The sequence below is a fragment of the Sphaerodactylus townsendi genome, linkage group LG05 (assembly GCF_021028975.2).
Source record: "Sphaerodactylus townsendi isolate TG3544 linkage group LG05, MPM_Stown_v2.3, whole genome shotgun sequence".
NCBI classification, from domain to species: domain Eukaryota; kingdom Metazoa; phylum Chordata; class Lepidosauria; order Squamata; family Sphaerodactylidae; genus Sphaerodactylus; species Sphaerodactylus townsendi.
In genome coordinates, this window is record NC_059429.1 from 138,199,265 (window position 1) to 138,220,223 (window position 20,959).

General features: G+C 50.3%; 1 protein-coding gene across 1 annotated transcript in view; it reads right to left on the reverse strand.

The window, feature by feature from the left end:
* Nucleotides 1-1,423: 1,423 nt before the first annotated feature.
* Nucleotides 1,424-20,959, reverse strand: part of LOC125433454 (uncharacterized protein KIAA1755-like) — an 80,853-nt gene continuing 61,317 nt past the window's right edge. Inside the window, exons 5-10 of the mRNA XM_048497962.1 lie at nucleotides 19,502-19,625; nucleotides 15,619-15,712; nucleotides 14,840-14,926; nucleotides 12,231-12,347; nucleotides 10,525-10,609; nucleotides 1,424-1,653 (exon numbers count right to left, since the gene is read on the reverse strand). Coding sequence (XP_048353919.1) covers nucleotides 1,424-1,653; nucleotides 10,525-10,609; nucleotides 12,231-12,347; nucleotides 14,840-14,926; nucleotides 15,619-15,712; nucleotides 19,502-19,625 — 737 coding nt within the window. The remainder of the gene's footprint in view (nucleotides 1,654-10,524; nucleotides 10,610-12,230; nucleotides 12,348-14,839; nucleotides 14,927-15,618; nucleotides 15,713-19,501; nucleotides 19,626-20,959) is intronic.

Consider the following 20,959-nt stretch of genomic DNA (forward strand, 5'->3'; position numbering starts at 1 on the left):
GACTCAATCCCTCACAGCTCCAGTTAAAAGGATAAATCAGAAGGTCATGGGACACGAAGACCCGGGGGAGCTGCTGCCAATCACAGCAGGAAATGCTGACCTTGAAGGTCCAAGGGCAACGTGGATGATTGAGGGACTGGAGCACCTTCCTTGTGAGGAGAGGCTGCAGCGTTTGGGACTCTTTAGTTTGGAGAGGAGACGTCTGAGGGGGGATAGGATTGAAGTCTATAAAATTATGCATGGGGTAGAAAATGTTGACAGAGAGAAATTTTTCTCTCTTTCTCACAATACTAGAACCAGGGGGCATCCATTGAAAATGCTGGGGGGAAGAATTAGGACTAATAAAAGGAAACACTTCTTCACGCAACATGTGATTGGTGTTTGGAATATGCTGCCACAGGAGGTGGTGATGGCCACTCACCTGGATAGCTTTAAAAGGGGCTTGGACAGATTGATGGAGGAGAAGTCGATCTATGGCTACCAATCTTGATCCTCCTTGATCTCAGATTGCAAATGCCTCAGCAGACCAGGTGCTCAGGAGCAGCAGCAGCAGAAGGCCCTTGCTTTCACCTCCTGCAGGTGATCTCCCAAAGGCACCTGGTGGGCCACTGCGAGCAGCATAGAGCTGGACTAGATGGACTCTGGTCTGATCCAGCAGGCTAGTTCTTATGTTCTTAAATGCCTGAGCAGACCAGGTGCTCGGGAGCAACAGCCGCAGAAGGCCCTTGCTTTCACATCCTGCCTGTGATCTCCCAAAGGCACCTGGTGGGCCACTGCGAGCAGCATAGAGCTGGACTAGATGGACTCTAGTCTGATCCAGCAGGCTAGTTCTTATGTTCTTAAATGCCTGAGCAGACCAGGTGCTCGGGAGCAACAGCCGCAGAAGGCCCTTGCTTTCACAAGGGATCGGGCGCCCGTTTTTACCGTTTTATTAGTCTACTGTTTTACTGTTTAAATTGTATATGATTGCTGCTGGATTTTAAATGTGTTAAGTTATGTTGTTGGAGTTGCTGTCAGAGAACAGCCATGTTGGAAGTTGCCTCGAGCCCCCTGAGGAAGAGGCGGCCTATAAGTTTGAAATATAAATAAATATATAAATAAATGTGAGCTCCCAAAGGCACCTGGTGGGCCACTGCGAGCAGCAGAGAGTTGGACTAGATGGACTCTGGTCTGATCCAGCAGGCTAGTTCTTATGTTCTTATGTTCTTAAGGGTCTGCTTTGGCACACAGCAGCGTGACGTGGCCCAGTGGCCAGTTTTGTACACCAGTTTTTTGGCCAGTTCTGCAAAAGTCCCGATTCTAGGTCCAAACACGGAAAGCTCTGGCTCCTTGGCGCAGGTGGCCAAACTACAGGAGCCACAGGGCCGGTCCCGTCGTGCCTTCTTAAAGGCCTGGGATCTGTCCCTGGTGCACCAGGAGACGCTTACAAGCGCGCTCTCTCGAGGTCAGAGGGAAAGACGAAACAAAAGCCCAAGAGCCGCTCGCAAGCCTCTGCAGTGCGAGCAGACTTGGCCCACCGTTTGAATGCCAACCCCTGCTCCGAATGCGCTCGCTTGGAGAGCAGCTGAGACAGGCTTAAATTAGCAGCAGCAGCAGCGCCATCGGCCTCGGCAGAATGCAGCAGTGCGGCCAGCGACCCATCCTCATTTAAACCTGGGCGCGGACAGAAATTACATCGTCAGCCGGTTATGTCCGCTGCCAGCGGAGCGACTCGAACCGGTCCGCCGCAGAAAAAAAGAAAATATCCCAGGTCTCTTTGGTGGAGGTTGAAGCTTTCCAGAGTTTGTCTGCCACCAGAAACGTCTGCGCAGCAGCTGGGGGTTCCTGTTTAGCCCCCCGAATCCTGGACCTGGGTGCAATTCAGTCACAAGAATATCACACAACGCCAGCTTAAAGTTTTTTTTTTTCCGGGCGCTTCGGCGCGGGCTGCTGCTATGGTGAGAGATGCTTCGAAGCGCTTAAAGTTCGGCAAAGAGGCCTCTGGCAACCGTTTTTCCAGGCCGTCTCGTTTTCCTCCTGGCTCCAGATGTCTCTTTCATGTTTCCCTCATCTGCCTCTGGCTCCCTTTCTTGGAGATGCGTGTGGGGAGAGGTTCCAGCCTGCAGAGCAGCCGGGGCAGCCCCTCAAAAGCGGGGGCGGCAGAAGGGAGCACAGAACAGGCCCAGAAGCCAGGGCGGAGGGTCCGAGAAAGAGGGGGGCGGCAATAAAGTCCTCTGGGGGAAGGATGAGACCGAGCAACGATTTGGCTGGCTCGCAGCAGGCAGATGTTGGACGCTCTGCTAAGAGCACTCTTGACAAAACACAAAACTGTTTCCCATTAGGGGCTCCCATTCAAATGAAAACAGAGGACAGCAGAGGCCTTTCCGTGAACGCAGAATCGGTGACATCATGTTGGGATCCGGCAAGAGTTTCTCAGACACACGGCGTCATGCTGGCGAAGGGAGGCTGTTTTCGCTTAAGTCCTGCCATCACCTCTAGTAGGAAAAACAAAGTTTGGCTTGTTCATCATCATCAACCTTTTATTGGCACGAGTTTAAAATACAACAGAGGGGTTGAGGAGAATCAAGTTAAAATAAGTAGGTTCAGACATTTCCAGCAGTTAAAACAATAACAAATAAATAAACTAAAAAATTCGCTAATCTGTCGTACAGCCAGGAATTTGGCAGCTGCCTAGGATCTCTTCTGAGGAGACTGACTACAAAAGCAGATAGAAAGATTTGACCTGTCTGATGAGTAGGCATAGTTCTGTGCGAGTATGTCTGAGAGAGCTGTCTTAGATCAGACCTGCGTTTCAGATGCCCATCAGCTGCCAGCATGCCACCGGGCCATGCTGACAGGGGCTGATGGGAATTGTAGTTCCTGAACACTGGAGAGCCGCAGGTTCCCTACTCCTGTTCTAGATGAAGCATATTGTTCACAATCTAGGAGGACGGCCATGGTTTCTGGCGGCTTTTGTTAGGACACGCTCTTGCTGGTCTGGGATCTGGAGAAATTCCGCCTGGACTGCTTGAGGGTAGGGCGCTCAATCGGGCTAGCATTAAGGCACGCCGGAGGCAATGCAAGATCTATTGTAGAAATACCTTGGCAGCCCTACTGAAGGAAGGTAGGAGCTCCTCGTGAAATGCCTCATGTGCTGAGTAGAAAGCAGTTGGTTTTCAGCGTCAAGTAGCCTTAGGTTTGGCTTGTTTTTGAAGAGCTGCAAAATCCTGCATGACCGTTTGGCCAGAAGTTTACAGCATTTCTCAATGGTGATCCCGTGACGGCTCAGTACAACGGGTTGCAGCCATTTTAAAGGAACCCGCTTTTTTCCGTCTGCATGTGTGACCTTCCCCCATTCAGGAAGTGATTGGAGCCAATAGAAACAGTCCAGGTTGCTTATGAGGAGAGGCTGCAGCGTTTGGGACTCTTTAGTTTGGAGAGGAGACATCTGAGGGGGGACATGATTGAAGTCTATAAAATTATGCCTGGGGTAGAAAATGTTGACGGAGAGAACTTTTTCTCTTTCTACAACACTAGAACCAGGGGCATCCATTGAAATGCTGGAGGGAGAATTAGACTAATAGGAACACTTCTTCACACAACGCAGGATTGGTGTTTGGAATATGCTGCCACAGGAGGGGTGATGGCCACTAACCTGATAGGCTTTCAAAGGGGCTTGAATAGATTTTATGGAGGAGAAGTCAATCTATGCATACCCATCTTGATCCTCCTGATCTGAGATTGTATGTCTTTAGCAGACCAGTGCTCAGGAGCAGCAGCAGCAGCAGAAGGCCCTTGCTTTCACCTCCTGCACATGAGCTCCCAAAGGCACCTGGTGGGCCACTGCGAGTAGCAGAGAGCTGGATTAGATGGACTCTGGTCTGATCCAGCAGGCTCGTTCTTATGTTCTTATGTTCTTTCACGCCTTCTCATGAAGACAGCTCTCTTTAAAGAGTTTCTGCAACGGCATACAGAAACTTAACGCCGCAGAGCCATGCCGACAAGCCCCACAAATTGATTGGTTGCACTACAAGAGCTGCGCAGGTGCAACACACAAAAGAAAAAGGGACTTCCTGCACTGATACTCGATATTGGATATTTGAACCGCGGTTATGGAGCATTGATGCTTAAAATGTTTTAATTTAGATGTAATTTTATGATTTTATTGGGCTTGTTGATTGTTGATGTGGTTTGGAATTAAACTGTAGACCACCCAGAGCTCTTAGGGCAGTGGTGGCGAACCTTTAATTAGATAAAGAGGATTGGTTGGCCTTTTCCCGCTGTATTTGGCCAATTGGCCATGCTGGCAGGGGCTGATGGGGATTGTAGTCCATAACACTGCTACTTGGAGAAAGCGTGCTTGGGGAACTTGGTACCCTGTTGGGCGCTCGGAGAAGAAGAAGAAGAAGAAGAAGAAGAAGAAGAAGAAGAAGAAGAAGAAGAAGAAGAAGAAGAAGAAGAAGAAGAAGAAGAAGAAGAAGAAGAAGAAGAAGAAGAGGAGGAGGAGGAGGAGGAGAGGAGGAGGAGGAGGAGGAGGAGGAGGAGGAGTTTGGATTTATATCCCCCTCTCCTGCAGGAGACTCAAAGGGGCTGACAATCTCCTTGCCCTCACAACAAACACCCTGTGAGGTAGGTGGGGCTGAGAGAGCTCCGAGAAGCTGTGACCAGCCCAAGGTCACCTAGCTGGCGTGTGTGGGAGTGCCCAGGCTAATCTGAATTCCCCAGATAAGCCTCCACAGTTCAGGCGGCAGAGCGGGGAATCAAACCCGGTTCCTTCAGATTAGATACACGAGCTCTTCACCTCCTACGCTACTGCTGCCCACAACCTGGTGGGTGACCGGCAAAAAATGGCAGGTGGGTGGATTCTGTCTGACAGCGGACGGCATGGAACTTAAAGTGAACAGAGGATGGATGAATATATGTCGGGAGTGCTTTGATTGTGTGTTCGTGCATTGCAAGGGGTTGGACTTTCCAACTTTATGAAGGAAGGAAATGAAGTGTCTCTTGCCTGTTGTGTTTGCACAGGAGCACTTCCAACCCAGGACTGTGCAAAAGGATAACTGGTTTAGCAATTTTTGAAAGTCCTGGGTTGAGGGGAGTAAAAGGGGCCAAACTTGGGCTCATTCCGCACATGCAAAATAATGCACTTTCAAGCTGCTTTCAGTGCTCTCGGAAGCTGTGCGGAATAGCAAAATCCACTTGCAAACAGTTGTGAAAGTGGTTTGAAAACGCATTATTTTGCGTGTGCGGAAGGGGCCTTGTTTTGGGAATGGGATTTGTGTGAGTCCCCCCCCGCCCCCCCGGCAATGGTTATATAACATCTTACACCTGTTCTATTTGGCCCGTGCGGAGTCCACCTTTGTAATTCTCAGCTCTGACATAGCTCAATGTTATGTCAATAGAGACCTTTGTGGGGCTCAGGAAGCGGCTGTTTTTCAAGATAGAGGCTTGAAATTTACAGCCTAGTTGATGGTGACTTTCCTTACATGGCCCCCTGAGTATGGTGAAGATGGGCTGAGCGGGTCCAATTTTATAGGTCTTCAATTTTTTCTACATTTAGGGGCGTTTCCTACATTTAGGAGCAGCAGTGGCGTAGGAGGTTAAGAGCCTGCGGTATCTCTATCTGAGGAACCGGTTTGATTCCCGCCTGCCACCTGAGCTGCGGGAGGCTTATCTGGGGAATTCAGGATTAGCCTCCGTGCACTCCCACACACGCCAGCTGGGTGACCTTGGGCTAGCCTCACAGCTCGAGCTCTCAGCCTCACCCACCCTGCCAGGGTGTTTGTTGTGAGGGGAAGGGCAAGGAGATTGTCAGCCCCTTTGAGTCTCCTGCAGGAGAGAAAGGGGGGATATAAATCCAAACTCTTCTTCCTCTTCTTGTTCAGTTCTTGCAAACGGAGGCCAGCAGCTTCCTTGATTGAGTCAGTCCATTCCTACCGGGTTTCCCTCTTCTCCTGCTGACTTCAACGTTTCCTGAATAATTAGCCAGAGGGAGTCTTGTCTTCTCATAATGAGACCAAAGGATCTACAGCCTCCTCGCTGAGTCGTTTTAGCTTGCAGGAGAGTTCCCCTGATTTGATCTAGCACCCACGGATTTGTCTTTCTGGTGGTCCATTAGAACCATAAACTCTCTGCCAACACCACGCTTCAGACGAATCGACTTCTTCCTGTCGGCTTCTTCAGGGTCCAACTTGGCATCCATACAACCAGAGGTGGGATCCAGCAGGTTCTGCCAGGTTCCTGAGAGAAGCTACTACTATTTGTGTGTGCCGAGATGGGGTTACTAATGGGTGATTTTGCCACGTGATTTACCTTAGCCACGCCTCTCAGCAGTAGCGCCGCGAGAACTGGAAGCAGTCTAGCAGAGGTGCACTGGCGCAGCGTAAGCAGCCTGCACTGTGTGCATTCGCTTCCTGCTTAAGGACCGGCGAGCCGCATCCTTGCCACAGCCCCGCCTAAGAATGCCCCTGCCCCAGAATGCCCGGCCACGCCCCAGAATGCCCCTCGCCCAGCCCCATTGGCGCTAATGCCACAGTTTGAATCCCACAACCATGGGGAACCTGTTACTAAAAATTTTGGATCCCACCACTGGGATACAACTGTAGCACTAGATAGTTAGTACTACACTTCCTTATCAGCCCCGTGCCAGCATGGTCAATTGGCCATGCTGGCAGGGGCTGTTAGGAATTGTGAACCATAACATCTGAGTTAAAGGTCTTCACCACTGCCCTATGAGGAGAGACTTAGAGCTGTGGATGTTCAGTCTTGAAAAGAGACGGCTATGGGGTGACATGATCGCCATTTTTTCACTGTTTGTAGGGATGTCATGTTGGTGAGGGAGCAATCTTGTTTTCTGCTGCTCCTGAGACTGGAAATCAAGGGGTCAGGGATTCAAGAAAGAATCCTGACCTAAATATCAGGAAGAACCTCTGACGTGTGGGGCTGTTAGATGCGGAATAGGCTGCCTCGGAGGGTGGTGGAGTCTCCTTTGGAGGTTTTTTAAACAGAGGCCGGGACCAACCATCTGTCAGTGCTTTGATTGTGTGTTCCTGCATGGTAGGGGCTGGACTGGATGGTCCTGGGGGTCTCGGATGGATGGCCCTTGGGGCCTCGGATGTCCCACCGGAAAGGGGGTCCCATAGCCAGTTGTGGGAGAAGCTTTTCATTGGCTTTGCCTCTGCAGCTCCCATCTAGGCTCCCATTTGATTTTCTAATGCTGTCCTGGGACAACCCGAGATCTTGAGACGGAGCTTGAAGGTTCCTGGCAAAATGACTCATCCGGGCGACCGGTCACGAGCCGGCTCTCTGCCCTCCTCAAGCCAGGAATGGAGAGCCGCCTTCCTCTCCGTAGGCTTAACGCCCGGGCCACCCACCGTCTCACCGAGCTAACACGGATGGTGACCTATTGCATAAGTTGCATCTGGCAGGTCACAGCTGGCCTCCACCACTTCTAGCGGCCTCGGGAGCTTCAGAGCGCAGAATGAGACACGCTTCAGCTAGTTCACACTTGAACCAGGTTGGAGGCATCGCAAGGGATGAGTTTTCCTTTCTGTTTTCACGCTTCTGTTTCTACACAGGGATGAGTTTTCCTTTCTGTTTCTAGGAGCAGCAGGGCGTGAGGTTAAGAGCTCGTGTATCTAATTCCGAGGAACCAGGTTGATTCCCCGCCTACTCTGAGCTGTGGAGGCTTATCTGGGGAATTCAGATTAGCCTGTGCCCTCCCACACACGCTAGCTGGGTGACCTTGGGCTACTCACAGCCGAGTTTTCAGCTCCCACCCCACTTTCACAGGGTGTTTTGTTGTGAGGGAGGGAAGGGCAAGGAGATTGTCAGCCCCTTGAGTCTCCTGCAGGAGAGAAAGGGGGGGATATAAATCCAACCTCTTCTTCTTCTAAGTGCTGAAATGTCCAAATCCCTCCCTCTCCACATGATAAAACCACATTGTGAAAATGTACCAAGGGATCCAGGCAACAAAAAAGTTTCCCAACTGTAGTCCGTTTCAGTTAAGTATCGTGGTCACCCAGCATCTGCGACAGAGATGGACTGGGAAGCCACACCTTATGCTCAAAGGTGCCGCTGGTCTCAATGTTGCCTCCTGCAGACCACTGTGAATCCCAGAGGCCTGTCTCGGATCTGAGGGTTGACTACAGGTCCTGAGAGGAGAGAGCAGGTTTACAGCTGCACATTTGCCCTGCACAAATAAACTTACTAAACATTTTTTGTATATTTGTGATAGTAAGATAATGTTAAAATGATACTCACCTAGTGAGTTGGAGTACGCATGGGTGTAATATTTGTGACAGTACCTGTTGTACACCTGCCTTGATTATTATCATAGAGCAGGGGTGGGCAATTATTTTTTCCATGGGGCCGCATAAGAAACAGAAAATATTGTGGAGGGCCGGGCCAAAAGGCAGGGGGGCGAGGCGCTTTTGAAAGCCCCGCAGAAGCCGGCAGCCAAGGCAACCGGCTTCTGCGGGGCTTTCAAAGGCGCCTCGCTCCCCAGCACGGCAGGGGGGGCAGTCAGGGTCATCCGGCGGGCCGGATGTGGCCCGCGGGCCGTATAATGCCCAGGTCTGCTATAGAGAGTGTCTTAACCTACTGCATCTGTGTATGGTTCTCCAGTTGCACAGGAAGGCGCTCCAAAGGGTGATCACTACTGCACAGAGGATTATCGGCTGCCCTCTCCCCTCCTTGGAAGAACTCTATCATTCCCGAAGCCTAAAGAAAGCCCCAAATATTCCGAGGGACCCGTCTCATCCGGCACACTCTCTTTTTGAACTGTGACCATCCGGCAGACGATACAGGTCTATCAAAACTAGGACAAAGAGGCTTAAGAGACAGGTTCTGCTCTAGAGCTGTGGCGATGCTGAACTCCGCGGCTTCGGAGTTGATGTGTTTGGGGCTGTGTAGGGATGGGTGGAGGAAGGGGAAAGGGAGGATGGGGCATGAGTCTGAAATGGTGTGCATCGAGGAATGCTGTTGGGAATTTTCATTGTGCGTGCAGTAATAATGACAATAAATGCTTATGCTTTCTTCTTTCCCTGTGAAGAGCATCTGATCTAAAAGAACCCTTGAGCCAATTCAAAATCTGCAAATCACTCCAAACAGAGCTGTGATCTCTCCCTGGGGCCTGCAGAAGGGCTCTGATTTGGACAAAAACACACCTCCTTCCACCAGGGAAGAGAATGCCACCGGTGGAAGAGAAGTGCCATCAAGTAGCAACCAACCCATTGCAGCTATGTATTGTCAAGACAAGAGACTACGAGAGTGCGTTTTGCTATCGCCTGCCTCTGCAACAGCAACCCTTGATTTCCTAGGTGGTCTTCCATCCAAGTACTGATCAGGGTAGCTTCGGAGGCCTGGTGAGATTTGGCTAGCCGGGGCCATCTGTGCAAGGCCAAGAACTTGATCAGAGGCTCACACAACAGGTCATAAGACACTCCAATCTCTTTCTCCCAGAATGCCATCCCCCCCCGCCCGCCCCCGTGGAGATATTTCTTCTCCAGCCTCCACATTCTGAGCTTTCTTCTTCCAGCAGGTGCTGAATGGCTTGGTACGGATTCCCCTAGACCACACCCCTCCCCCCAGGAAGGCAACCTGCATTTGCTCGGCTTTAACCATGCTGCGAATCAGTGGTTCTGTGGGCAGGTGCCGGGTCGTCAGAAAAGGCCATGAAGAATCCAGTAGGAGCTGCAGAGACATGACAGCCGCCTACTCCACCCCTCTGCCCCCCAAGGCCAAAAGAAGATGAAGGGTCCTCTGGCCAGCCAGAACATAGTCACTCCTGACTTCTGGGTCTACTCCCTGGGCTTAGTGAGATATTGCTCCACTCCTAAGTGTCAGTTCTGTAGTGGACCTGAACCAATTTGTGCCTCTGGCTGGAGGGAACTTCTTTCTAGCTTCAAAGCTCCAGCTGGCTCTGGGCAGGGATGTAACGAGGCAAACCAGCCCTGGGCAAAACCTGAGTTGGATGCCTCCCTATGGGCTGCCACCCCACCATGCCCCCCCAAATTTTTTTGCACTGTGATATTGGTACCTGTAGGGGGTGCATTTTTAGACATATCGCCACTGTAATTTCAGCGGATCATCAGGGCATCGTCCTGAAGGCTCCCTCAAGTTTCAGACAGTTTAGTTCAGTGGGGACAAAGCAGGACCTCCCAAAGGTGTAGCCGCCCCATCTCCTATTAGATCCCATTAAAACAATGGGGGATGGAGCACCCCCTTTGGGAGTCCATAACTTTGGACTCCCTGAACCAAACTGCAGCACCAAACTTGGGGCTTTGTATAAGGACAGTCTCCCCATTGATGGCGTTGAAACAAGTGCTGCTAGCCTAAAAAAACTGTGCCCCCTGCAGGCCAAAAATGGAAAACTACCAAAAATACCCAAAAAACGAACTCCAGTACTTTGATGCCCCTACCAAGGTGATGCCCTGGGCAGCTGCCTCCACTCCTGCCTTAACAATGGGCATTACGTCCCTGGCCCTGGGGTAGACAAAGCCAGCCAGCAATTTTGGGGTCTCTGCAATTTATTTCAGGGTTTACCTGCAGACTCCCCAGGTGGTCTCTCTTCTTCCAGCTCCTGGACGGTTGCTTTGAAGCAACTTGAGATGCCTTCTGGAGATGCAGCCTATAAAGAGTTGTGCATCTTCTGCAGGGTGGAAATGAGAAGTTAAGGGCATATTCCGTCAAGCAAAAGAATAGTCGGACAAGGACTGAGGGAGAGAAAAGAATGCAGGGCCAATAAAGGGGAGGAAGCCCGAGGAAGCCAATGGGAGGAGGGATGAATTGGAGGTGGGAGGGTGTTCTGTACAGCAGCCAGGTAACATGGAGGAAGAGAGGCCCAGAGCTGTTGCCCCACCTGGCACCCACCTTATCAAACGAGCACAGCAAAAGCTGCAGAGTGCGGCTTTAGTTTTGCTGAAAGTGGAGGGATATCTCCTGCCAGTCTTCAGTCAATGGATCTAACTAGCTTGCACGGTGGAGGGATATTTTTGGACCCAGTTCCCCATCCGGCTCAGTCAACGCAGTGGGAGGGCCTGGGATCCCAAAAAAGGTTTCCAGGAAGAAAAGAGAAGGAGGAAGAGGAGGAGGCGTTTGGATTTAAGAACATAAGAACTAGGCTGCTGGATCAGACCAGAGTCCCATCTAGTCCAGCACTCATGCTACTCACCCAGTGGCCCACCAGGTGCCTTTGGGAGCTCCACTTGCAAGAGGTGAAAGCAGTGGCTCTTCTGCTGCTGCTGCTGCTCCTGAGCACCCTGGTCTGTTAAGGCATTTGCAATCTGGAGAGATCAAGGAGGATCAAGAGATTTGGTAGCCATAGAATCGACTTCTCCTCCATAAATCTATCCAAGCTCCTTTTCAAAGCTATCCAGGTGAGTGGCACATGCACCCCTCACTGTGGCAGCATATTATTCCAAACACCAATCACACATTGTGTGAAGAAGTAAGTTTCAACTTTTATTAGTCCTAATTCTTCCCCAGCATTTTTCAATGGATTGCCCCCTGGTTCTAGTATTGTGAGAAAGAGAGATAAATTTCTCTCTGTCAACATTTTCTCTACCCCTGCACTTTTCTCATAGCCAAGACATGACTGAAGGGAGACTTACAAGCTCCTTCCCTTTCTCCCCCCACAGCAAGACACCTTGTAGCCAGGGGCAAGGTGGGGCTGAGAGAGTTCCGAGGAAGGAGACTGTGACTGGCCCCAAGGTCACCCAGCAGGAATGTAGGAGTGGAGAAACAAATCTAGTTCTCCAAGATTGGGAATCCACCTGCTTTTAACCACTTGCCTGGCAACCCGTGGTAGCAAACCTTTAGCACTCAAGATGTTATGAACTACAATTCCCATCGGCCCCCTGCCAGCATGGCCAATTTTTTAAAAAAACGTCTCTGTGATCTACCCATCCGCGTCACAGTGACTGGACAGAAATTTGGAGCCACCAAAAGCTGAGAGTCATTGCTGTTCACAGCAGATGTTGGGGGAAAGACCGAGGGACCAGTAGGGATGAGGGAGGGGAGTAGTTGATCTCCCTGATACCCCTGACAGGGAGGGTGGCCCGTGCTGGCAGGGGCTGATGGGGTGTAGTCCACCAGCATCTGGAGTGCCAAAGGTTCGCCACCACTACACTACACCACATGCTAGAGGGCACCTATAGGAGCTCCTCTTGCCCACAGATGTAAATCAAGTGCAAGCAGAAGCCAATGGGGGGGGGGGAGGGAGGGAGATGAGTGGCCATGGCGACAGACACCTGAAAATACTGAACCCACTCGCTGTGGCAATAGGGGAAGGTGCCCTCCAGGGCCCGGGTCAGCTGACTGCTGTCCACATGGCGGTTCAGAGCCTTTAGAGAGCTCAGCAGCTCCACCTGCAGGGAGGACACAACGAGACAGTCAGCAGAGTAGTTGGAAGGAGTGGTCCATTTGCTCCTCGCTATCCAGAACTCACCTGCATTTTCAGTGGAGAACCGAACGGGAACCAGATGTGCCTTGTTTATTAAGAACTGGCCCAAAACAGGCTTGGAAATTGTCATCCGTTTGACTGCGCCATGTGGGGAGTGAGCATTCAAAGAGATTGGGGATGGATCAGTGGTGGGATTCAAACATTCCAGTAGCAGGTTCCGATGGTGGGATTCAAACAGTGGCGTAGTGCCCATGGGGCTGGGCGGGGCCCGATGGGGGCGTGGCCAGGCATCCTGGGGCGGGACATTCCTGGGCGGGGCTGTGGCAAGGACGCGGGGCGCGCGTGCCCCAGGTGCAAATCCCCTTCACCCCGCCTCTAGATTCTAATAATGACTGTTTAAAGTATTAAAAAAGCAATATACCAATTTTAAATAATAACCTAAGTAAGGAGAGAAACCAAAAACTGTTTACAATTGTTAACATATTACAAACATATCTAATTGTCTATCTCTCTCAACCCCTCCAACTAAAACATCCTATATTGCCTCCCTCCTTCCCATATTTCCCTCCCTCCCTCCCTACTTTCTACTTCCCCTTCAGATTCCTATAACTACTTTATCTATTCCACTTGAAAGAAAACTAACAGAGGGAGAGATCCAAATTCCTTAATCTGAAAGAGTAGTTTAAACTCCTCTCTTTCCAATATAAATTTAAAGGGGAAAAAATAAAATGAAAAATCTTTACCTATAATACTTTCCCAACCTTTATACCAACGAACAAAAAAAAAATAGAATTACCATATATTGTATTATTTCATACAGTTCATACACACATGTCGGGGGGTGCCATGGGGGGCAGGGGGGCCGCAGGGTACCCTGGGGGCGATTTTGCATCCCCCACTTGACGAGATTTGTTGTACCCATAGATTACCCCCTTGTCCCTAGTGGAATTAATCATTAATAACCGGTTCTCCGAACTGAGAAAATTTTAGTAACTGGTTCTACCGAATAGGTGCGAATAGGCTGCATCCCACCTCTGGGATGGATAGATAACCCTGAGGATCTTTGGGGTGGCGCCGGTCAAAGATGGCACAGAACGGCCACCTCGTAAGGGGGCGCAAACCCGGCAGAAGTCTTGGTTACCTGCTTTCAGTCCATTTTTTGCCAAGTGTTCAATGTGCTCGAGGTTCCACGGCACTGGGGTGGGGAGGGGGCTTCTCTCTTAGCCCCCTTCCACTCTTGCAACCGGCAACTGATCAACCTTTCCAAGTTGAAACCTCACAGGGAAAATGTGGGCCTTTGGGTCTCACACAGGGCAATTAACAAGGCTCATTCACATTTCACATGCCGTTAATTAACCTGAGCTGCATTAACAAAAGAAGAGTACACCTTTCCTGATGCTGAATTACTGGTCGAATCCCCACTACCGTCTTAGCCAGGTTTCAGAACACAAACTAACCAGGTTTGAGGGACTTGGCTTGCGTGGCAGATTCCGTTTCTGGCGCTCGTTCTCCCCGTTAATCTGCGTTCCGGCAGGACCTGGTTGCAAGCGGCACAGACCCCACTAACACGGTTCAGAGCTGATCCAAGGGGAGGGATGAGGGTTGAAACCCTGACTCGTTTCCCGCCCTGGAGTGTGATGCGGAATTTGGGCAACCAATCAGCGCTGCGATGCACGTGCAGCCTTTCCTTGGTTTCATTTCTGCTTTTGTGATTGGCCAGCAGAAGGGGACGCAAATGTTAAACAGTCAAACGTGTAACTTTGAATCATTCATGGTTTACACAGGTAACGATTAACTGTTTGCACAGTTAAACAGTTAAACGTTAAACTTTTACACGCTGTCTTTTTTTTATCACACCCCTACAATGTACGTTTCCGCAGTGGGAAAAGGTCCCGCCCCATCAAGGCACGCCAGCCAATCAGGGGAGAGCGGCGAAGCGAGCTCGCCTGGTAGTGGGGATTGCTAAGAGTTCTGCCACCGGGTGTGTCTGCTGTGTGCTCACTGCGGTGGGGAGGGAGAAACTCCAATGAAGAGGACACGGTTTCACCACGAACAGGTTTGGATCTGCGTGCAAATTTCAAGTGGGGATTCGACCACTCTCTCACTGCCTGCAGAGCAATAATTGGGGGAAATCTTGCCCCTGAAGGAGAGGAAAGGTGGCAGGGGGTGTCCCTCCCGGGGTGAGCCTCTTCTTTAAGGCTGCAGTCTGAGCATGTGCCAGGGCTCCTTTCAGTTGTTCAACAGGGGAGGCCATTTGACCTACAAAAGTGCAGTTATGGGGGAAAGCTCCACCAGTTGAATTTCCAGTCACTACCAACTGGTGAGCGAGCCGGAAGGGCTGAGGTGGGGGAGTGAGAACGCTGTCATTTCCAGACTGAATGATCAGACTGGATTATCCACAGGTGAGGGTGGAGGCACAGCCTGTGGAACAGGTGACTGTTCACCTGAGGGACTCACCGGCAGGCCAGAGAACTTGTCCAGGTGGGGCACCATCTCCTTCTCTGCCAAGATCAGCACAACACGGATGGAGCCGGGAGAGGCCTTCTGCAAGGGAGAACGGGGGGAAGGGTCATCATCGTTCCCCAAAGACGCCCCTCGAGTGACTTTCTTTGACCCCGGAGCTTGCAAACGGGGCTCTGGGGGCGGCAAGGAGAGTTTTGTGGAGCGAAGGTGGCCACAGGGTAGCCCAGTCCTCTCAGATCTCAGAAGCTGAGCAAGGTTAGTACTTGGATGGGGAACCAACAATATAAGAACATAAGAACTAGCCTGCTGGATCAGACCAGAGTCCATCTAGTCCAGCTCTCTGCTACTCGCAGTGGCCCACCAGGTGCCTTTGGGAGCTCACAGGCAGGAGGTGAAAGCAATGGCCTTCTGCTGCTGCTGCTGTTGCTCCCGATCACCTGGTCTGCTAAGGCATTTGCAACCTCAGTAGCCATAGATCGACTTCTCCTCCATAAACCTGTCCAAGCCCTTTTTAAAGCTATCCAGGTTAGTGGCCATATATGTTTTATATTTTACTTCTCATCACAAGAATCGTATCCTTCCCTTGGGGAAGGAGAAACGCAGCCACAGGTGAAAGGCACTTTTCTGGGGTAGAACACGTGACAGTACATTTTCCACCGAGTGTCAGCAAGAAGCAGCAAAAATGGCAGCTCTCAGGTGAAAAAGCTCACAAAAATAAACAGCCCGTGCACTCCACGCAAAGCACCCCGTCCCCCTCACCCACCTGGGCTTACCTGGACGGAGTCCAGTGAGGCAGAGACGACAGGGGAAAGAGGCTCCTTTCGGGCATCAATGACCACCGTCAGTTCGGCAACTGGGGCTTGTTTCCTAAAGGAAGAAACAAGATCCTGACAAATTGTCTTGGAGCGAAACAGCAAGATTTACTTACTGGTGGCCGCAGAAAACTCAGAGGACGGGAGCTTTATTATGGTTGAAAGGAATCCTGCCAACTAGGCTGGACTACTGCAACTCGCTCTATGCGGGGCTGCCCTTGGGCTGACTTCAGAAGCTCCGACTGGTGTGGAAGGCGGCACCGCAGGTCCTCAATGGGACCCCATTGCGTGCACGTACACAATAGAAGAACTTTGTGGTATTGGGTATTCCTGGAGAGCATATCCATATAGGAAGGTGGGGGTCACCTGAAAAAGGCTTGTTTCCTTGAGATTGGAGGATCTAATTTAGGAATTACCACAAGAATTCGACTTATTCCTCAGAAGGATTGGAAACTCCCTCAAAACAGAAAAAAAACAGTCAGTACACATCCCGAAGGTGACCCTTTAGGGCTCGAAACGGCTTTAATTTTCCGGGAATCTATTTATATTCATGCTTGCTATTAGTCCTATATGTTGGAGACTTATACCTGTCCCTGTTTACTTTTGAATGCTACGCAGACTTTGTGATGGATTGTTATGACTGAACTATAACCGTCTCGGATTATGAGCACGTTGATTTGGCGCGTCTGAAAAAAAAAAAGGTTAGCTGTGTTTACAAGTTGCTATACTGGTTGTGTTACATGTCAATTCTGCAAGCAAGATTACACGCTTGTTGGAATATTTAATTATTGTATAAATTCAGCCAGTAATAAGATACATCATTTCGTTCGATAATCTTTAACGCAAGAGCAATATAACACCGGAAAGTTCTACGTAATTTGCACAAATTGGCTTACATGCGCCGTCTGGTTGAGCCTCTACGTGGCTCTGTTACGGTTGTTGAGATGTACCAGCTGCATTAGCTCTATCGAGGTGGAGGATCATGTTGACCTTCAAAGCCATTCGCGGCCTTGGCCCTGCTTATCTGAGGGACCGTCTGTCCCTATATCGCCCTTCTAGGCCCCTCCGTTCATCGGAGGCGGACCTACTGGTGATCCCTGGCCCCAAGGCGATCCAGCTGGCCTCTACAAGGGCCAGGGCTTTTACGGCTCTGGCCCCTACCTGGTGGAACAGGCTTCCAGGTGAGATCAGGGCCCTGCGGGACTTACAAAGTTTCCGCAGGGCCTGCAAAATGGACCTGTTCCGCCAGGCGTTTGGCCAGCCGGGATGATGTCAACTCCGCCATAAGAACATCTGGCCTCCCGTGGGTTTATAAAGAGGGGAGGGAAGGGTATAAGCCATCTGGAGTTTGGGTATTTTATGTATTTTTAATGTAAACTTATATTATAATGATGTTTTAAACTGTTTTAATATTGATGGACACCGCCCTGAGCCTTCGGGGAGGGCGGTATATAAATATAATAAAATAAGTAAGTAAGTAAGTAAGTAAGTAAGTTCAAAGTGTTGGCGAGGACCTTCAAAGCCCTCAACAGTTTGGGGCCAGGGGGTCTGCAGGACCCCCTCTCCCTATATGTCCCTCAACGGATGCTGCGACCAGCAAAGAACAATCGGCTGGCGTCCTGGTCTGAAAAATGCCTCAACCAGGGTCAAGGAATTCTCAGCCCTGGCCCGACTAGCGGAACGTCTTACATAGCCAGACCCAAGCCCTGTGCGACTTGATGACGTTCCGCAGGGCCTGTAAGACACAGCTGCTCCACCAGGGATATGGCTGAGGCAGCTACAGCTGGACCATCTAAACAGTCGCCCTCTTTTCCTCCCCTCTATTATTTATATTGGCATGGCTATTTTAATCTAAACTGATTTGATTCGGCGTCTGTTTCAATGGCTGTTATTTATGGTTTTGTGTTTGACTGTGTTTTAAATGCTGGAAGCCGCCCCCCTGAGCCTGCAAGGGGGAGGGCAGCATATAAATATAATAAAATAGAATAGAAATATATAGAGGTGCACATAATTGTTTTCCTTGGTTGTTCTTGAGTGGAGATTCGAAAAGGCACAGAGAACTTTGCTCTCAGGCAAGCTAGAAAAAGCTCTACTACAATCTAGGCCACAGATGCCAAAGTCGCGGTCCTCCAGATGTTATGGACTACAGTTCCCATCATTGACTGCCATCAGAGGCAGTCAACCTCAAAATAAGAACATAAGAACATAAGAACTAGCCTGCTGGATCAGACCAGAGTCCATCTAGTCCAGCACTCTGCTACTCGCAGTGGCCCACCAGCTGCCTTTGGGAGCTCATATGCAGGATGTGAAAGCAAGGGCCTTCTACGGCTGCTGCTCCTGAGCACCTGGTCTGCTAAGGCATTTGCAATCTCAGATCAAGGAGGATCAAGATTGGTAGCCATAGATTGACTTCTCCTCCATAAATCTGTCCAAACCCCTTTTAAAGCTATCCAGGTGAGTGGCCGTCACCACCTCCTGTGGCAGCATATTCCAAACACCAATCACACGTTGCGTGAAGAAGTGTTTCCTTTTATTAGTCCTAATTCTTCCCCCCAGCATTTTCAATGGATGCCCCCTGGTTCTAGTATTGTGAGAAAGAGAGAAAAATGTCTCTCTGTCCACATTTTCTACCCCATTCATAATTTTATAGACTTCAATCATATCCCCCCTCAGACGTCTCCTCTCCAAACTAAAGAGTCCCAAACGCTGCAGCCTCTCCTCATAGGGAAGGTGCTCCAATCCCTCAATCATCCTCGTTGCCCTTCTCTGCCCTTTTTCTATCTCTTCGATATCCTTTTGGAGATGTGGCGACCAGAACTGAACACAGGACTCCAAGTGCGGTCGCACCACGGCTTTATATAAGGGCATGACAATCTTTGCAGTTTTATTCTCAACTCCTGTCCTAATGATCCCCAGCATAGAGTTTGCCTTTTTCACAGCTGCCAGGCATTGAGTTGACATTGCCATGGAACTATCAACTAAGACGCCCAAATCCCTTTCCTGGTCTGTGACTGACAGCACTGACCCCTGTAGCGTGTATGTGAAGTTTGGATTTTTTGCCCCTATGTGCATCACTTTGCATTTTGCTACATTGAACTAAAATCCCAGTGCCGGGAGGCAACATCAGGAAAGGCCATACTGTTGGCTCTCCAGGGGAACTGACTGGCCACTGTGCAAGACAGAGGCCCCTTCCGCACAGGCAGAATGATGCCCTTCGATCCACTTTCACAATTGTTTGCCAGTGGATTTTGCTTTTCCGCACAGTAAAATCCAGCTGCAAAGTGCACCGAAAGTGGGTTGAAAGTGAATTATTCTGCGTGTGCGGAAGGGGCCAGAATGCTGGTCTGGATGGATCACTGGTTTGATATAGCAGGGATCTTCTTAGGTTCTTATGCTCTGTGGCGTAGGAGGTTAAGAGCTCGTGTATCTAATCTGGAGGAACCGGGTTTGATTCCCCGCTCTGCCGCCTGAGCTGTGGAGGCTTATCTGGGGAATTCAGATTAGCCTGTGCACTCCCACACACGCCAGCTGGGTGACCTTGGGCTAGTCACAGCTTCTCGGAGCTCTCTCAGCCCCACCCACCTCACAGGGTGTTTGTTGTGAGGGGGGAAGGGCAAGGAGATTGTCAGCCCCTTTGAGTCTCCTGCAGGAGAGAAAGGGGGGATATAAATCCAAACTCTTCTTCTTCTTACCCAGCTGAAGTGAAATACGTCCCATTTGCAACAATAAAAATCTAGGGGCAATAAAGCGGGGAGAAATGTTAGCCAGAGGGGGTGGGGAGAGGAGGAAGGTGTGTTCCAGACTCTCATGAGGAATTGGGAGGGGGGGGGGAGAGGAGGCTTACCTGGGCAGGGAGCAGAGGAAGAACAGGAGCTTCGTCACCTCTTGGGCTGAACACCAGGGGGCCTGCCACGCTGGGTTGCTGGTGGAGATCTGGAGGATGGGTCTCCCGAGTCTGTCTGTGCTGCCTGGAACCCAGAGAAAAGGCGAGTGTCAGGATGCCTAGTAGTTGGATTGCTTTTGGGGCTGCTTATTGCCTTCACTGGGTGGGGGGGGGGGGGGAATGTGGAAACATATTACTGTCTTCTCGGGAGCAGCAGCAGCAGAAGGCCATTGCTTTCACCTCCTGCCGGTGAGCTCCCATAAGCACCTTGGGGGCCACTTCGAGTAGCAGAGAGCTGGACTAGATGGACTCTGGTCTGATCCAGCTGGCTTGTTCTTATGTTCTTAAAATGCAAACTGGAGTCTGCTGGCACCTTACATAAGAACATAAGAACAAGCCAGCTGGATCAGACCAAAGTCCATCTAGTCCAGCTCTCTGCTACTCGCAGTGGCCCACCAGGTGCCTTTGGGAGCTCACATGTAGGATGTGAACGCAATTGCCTTCTGCGGCTATTGCTCCCGATCACCTGGTCTGCTAAGGCATTTGCAATCTCAGATCAAGGAGGATCAAGATTGGTAGCCATAAATCGACTTCTCCTCCATAAGTCTGTCCAAGCCCCTTTTAAAGCTATCCAGGTTAGTGGCCATCACCACCTCCTGTGGCAGCATATTCCAAACACCAATCACACGTTGCGTGAAGAAGTGTTTCCTTTTATTAGTCCTAATTCTTCCCCCCAGCATTTTCGATGAATGCCCCCTGGTTCTAGTATTGTGAGAAAGAGAGAAAAATGTCTCTCTGTCAACATTTTCTACCCCAGGCATAATTTTATAGACTTCAATCATATCCCCCCTCAGCCGCCTCCTCTCCAAACTAAAGAGTCCCAAACGCTGCAGCCTCTCCTCATAGGGAAGGTGCTCCAGTCCCTCAATCATCCTCGTTGCCCTTCTCTGCACTTTTTCTATCTCCTCAATATCCTTTTGGAGATGCGGCGACCAGAACTGGACACACTACTCCAAGTGCGGTCGCACCACGGCTTTATATAAGGGCATGACAATCTTTGCAGTTTTATTATCAATTCCTTTTCTAATGATCCCCAGCATAGAGTTTGCCTTTTTTACAGCTGCCATGCATTGAGTTGACATTCCCATGGAACTATCAACTAAGACGCCTAAATCCCTTTCCTGGTCTGTGACTGATAGCACTGACCCCTGTAGCGTGTATGTGAAGTTTGGATTTTTTGCCCCTATGTGCATCACTTTACATTTTGCTACATTGAACTGCATTTGCCATTTCTGAGCCCACTCACCTAATTTATCAAGGTCCGCTTGGAGCTCTTCGCAATCCTTTGTGGTTCTCACCACCCTACATAATTTGGTATCATCTGCAAACTTGGCCACCACGCTACCCACCCCTACTTCC